This window comes from Triticum aestivum, chromosome 4D (assembly GCF_018294505.1).
Source record: "Triticum aestivum cultivar Chinese Spring chromosome 4D, IWGSC CS RefSeq v2.1, whole genome shotgun sequence".
Lineage (NCBI taxonomy): Eukaryota > Viridiplantae > Streptophyta > Magnoliopsida > Poales > Poaceae > Triticum > Triticum aestivum.
This window is the reverse complement of record NC_057805.1, coordinates 430623318-430626010: the sequence shown is the minus strand read 5'-3', so window position 1 is coordinate 430626010 and position 2693 is coordinate 430623318. Positions and strand designations below refer to the sequence as shown.

The 2693-nt window shown below is 58.9% G+C and overlaps 1 protein-coding gene across 1 annotated transcript; it reads left to right on the top strand.

Moving 5' to 3' along the window:
- Window positions 1–770: 770 nt before the first annotated feature.
- Window positions 771–2356, top strand: LOC123100196 (uncharacterized). Its single transcript, XM_044522159.1, has 3 exons — window positions 771–1155; window positions 1511–1692; window positions 1909–2356. The coding sequence occupies exons 1-3, from the start codon at window positions 897–899 to the stop codon at window positions 2146–2148; spliced, it is 681 nt and encodes a 226-aa protein (XP_044378094.1). The 5' UTR covers window positions 771–896; the 3' UTR covers window positions 2149–2356.
- Window positions 2357–2693: the final 337 nt, after the last annotated feature.

The following is a 2693-nucleotide window of genomic DNA, read 5'->3' as shown; positions in this document are numbered from 1 at the left end:
TAGTGAGATTTACACGTGGCACACACACGCACACCCTATCCCTATGAGCACATTCGAAAGACTGAGTCGGCATATCATCTTGAGATTTACCACCGCATGCGCCTCATCGTCGACGGAAACGTCTCCTCCACTGAATGCGCATCGCCAGAAATTCTAAAATAAATTCAGTAATAAATGCGAGCATCAGGATTTAAACCCTGGTGGGCTGCGGATACCACAGTCACTCTAACCATCGAACCACATGTTGGTTCGCCATTCCACACTTTTCTAGCAGTCCCCCTTCTATCTATACATACATATACATGTCATAGATTCATCGTTCTCGCAAACTTGACATTAACTTAGGACAATTTTTCATCATTTTTGTACGCTTACCATTTTTGGTAGACCACCAAACCCACCCCCCCCCCCCCCCCCTACTATTTCGTAGTGTTTTGTCACTCTCCCCGGTTTGTCTCATTCGTGCCACCACACCCCTCGACCGGTCGAGCCGCACCCGGCCACCCCACACACGCCAGAGCCAAAAAAAGGCAACGGGGGATTCGCCGGCCTGCATCGCTTAATGCGTGCACGGTCAAGTAACGTGGATTGTAGCTAAATTCGGCACACCGGCCCGGTCGAGTTAGGCGTCGACCCGCTGGGTGGGAGAGAAATACTCCTAATAATTAACTTCGGTCACACTTAGCCGGCCGCACGTATCTCTCTCCCGCAGTAGGCGGCCAAGTACATACCGTGCTACAGCAGCCATCGGCATCGACGGCACCACCCGGGCGCAGAACCGCCTTGTTATAAAACGGTCGCCACTGCCACCTGCGACGGTCACTCGCCCACCCCGACCCCCCTCTCCCCCTCGCCTCTCAACACGCACAAGGGAACAAACGCCGGCGTGCGCAGGCATGGGCAACTGCCAGGCGGCCGACGCGGCGGCGGTGGTGATCCAGCACCCGGCCAGCGGCCGCACGGAGCTGGCCTACTGGTCGCTCCCGGCCGGGGAGGTCATGGCCGCCAACCCGGGCCACTACGTCGCCGCCGTCATCACCGCCCCGCACACCGCCTCCGAGGGCGGTGGCGCCGCTCCCGTGAAGCACCTCAAGCTGCTCCGCCCCGACGACACGCTCCTGCTCGGCCGCGTCTACCGCCTCGTCAGCTTCGAAGGTACGTCGCGTCCACCGCCTCCAAGCTCCCGCCGCCCCCTCCGATCGCTTGCGTTGAGACGCCGCGCCGAAATGTTTCCCGGCGTTAACTTGTTGCGCGTGTACGTGCGTACGTGCCTTCGATTGCGACGGGCGATTCCTGCCTCTCGCCGTCCGATTAAATGCCGTTTTTTGACTACTAGAGCGGCGGATTAAGTGGAGCTTTACCCGTAATAACTTTCTGGGCCGAGTTGGCGCTCTAGGTGTCACCGTACTCCATTATTTGCTAGTATCCTCTTTCCTATTCTATTCCCACAGAGGTGTAACTAACGGGATCTTCTCCATTGATTGGTGTTGTGCCACGATCGATCAAGCAGAGGTGCTGAAGGAGTTCGCGACGAAGCGGCACGTCAAGCTCAGCCGCGTCATGGTCAAGGCCAAGGACGAGGTGGCCGCGCCCACGAAGCCGGCCAAGCCCAGGCGCCGGCGTGGCAGCAACGGCGGCGGCGGCGCCGACGCCGGCGTCGTGCGCGAGGAATCCGACCGGTCGCTCGCAAAGGTGCGCTAGCATCTCTCCCAGTTTCGGAATGTTCACTCGCACATGCATTGCAACCACCGGCTCGGCCCAAATCTTCTGTGATCCGTTCGGTCGCCGTCGATGGAGATCAATATCTTCATCGAATTGAACTGCCGGTCCTCGTCATCGCTGTCCAAACTAGTTAATGCCCCGAAACGGCCGTGTCACCAACCCTGAACCTTTTCTCTCAAAATCCAGATCATGCGCCAGTCGGTGGAGGAGGAGAAGGAGGCCACGGCTGGACCGACCTCCGGCCGCGTGCCGAAGCCAGGAGCAAACGACAACAATGGCGTCGCGGCGTCCGAGCCCGGCCTCGACGACGACGACGACGACGACTGCGACCTGGAGTCGCTGCTGCCTCCCGGCCTGGCCCTCGGCAGGCGGCTCGGCCCGCAGTGGCGGCCGGCCCTGCAGAGCATCGCGGAAGGGCGAGACTGAAGCGGAGTACACGACCGCGGATCAGACGCACGGCTCCGTCTCTCTCTGTGTGTATGTATGTGTAAAATGTACTCAGGCTGTACCAGCTGGGGGGCGTGTTGCGTAGCTGCGGCTCCAGATGCCTAGTGGTAGTAGTGGTACTAGTAACTGCGCAAGTATGGGTCACTGGTTGTAAAAGTGTGTAACGTGACAGATGATATTACGCTCTTTTGACTGGTCCCCGAGAAGTAAAATGACCACGCGATCAAACTGCTCGAGCCGTGGGTCGAGCGTCCCGGGCGGCGAGCCCTCCCACATTATTACGCATCGGGAGGCTCAATCTCTTTTGATCGAGCGAGAAAGATCGGGATGCTCAATTGATCTCCAGTCAGAGGCTGGTTCGGGCATCTGAACAGCGGCCGGTCCAAGCGCTGAGCGCCCATCATGCACGTGTAGCAGAGACTATCATCGAACACGTGCACCGTGATCTCTGATAGTCTGATCTCCCTCGCTCCGCAGGGGAAAGCCCCGGTTTCCTCTGCCTGCCTCTGCCTGGTCTCTGGGCT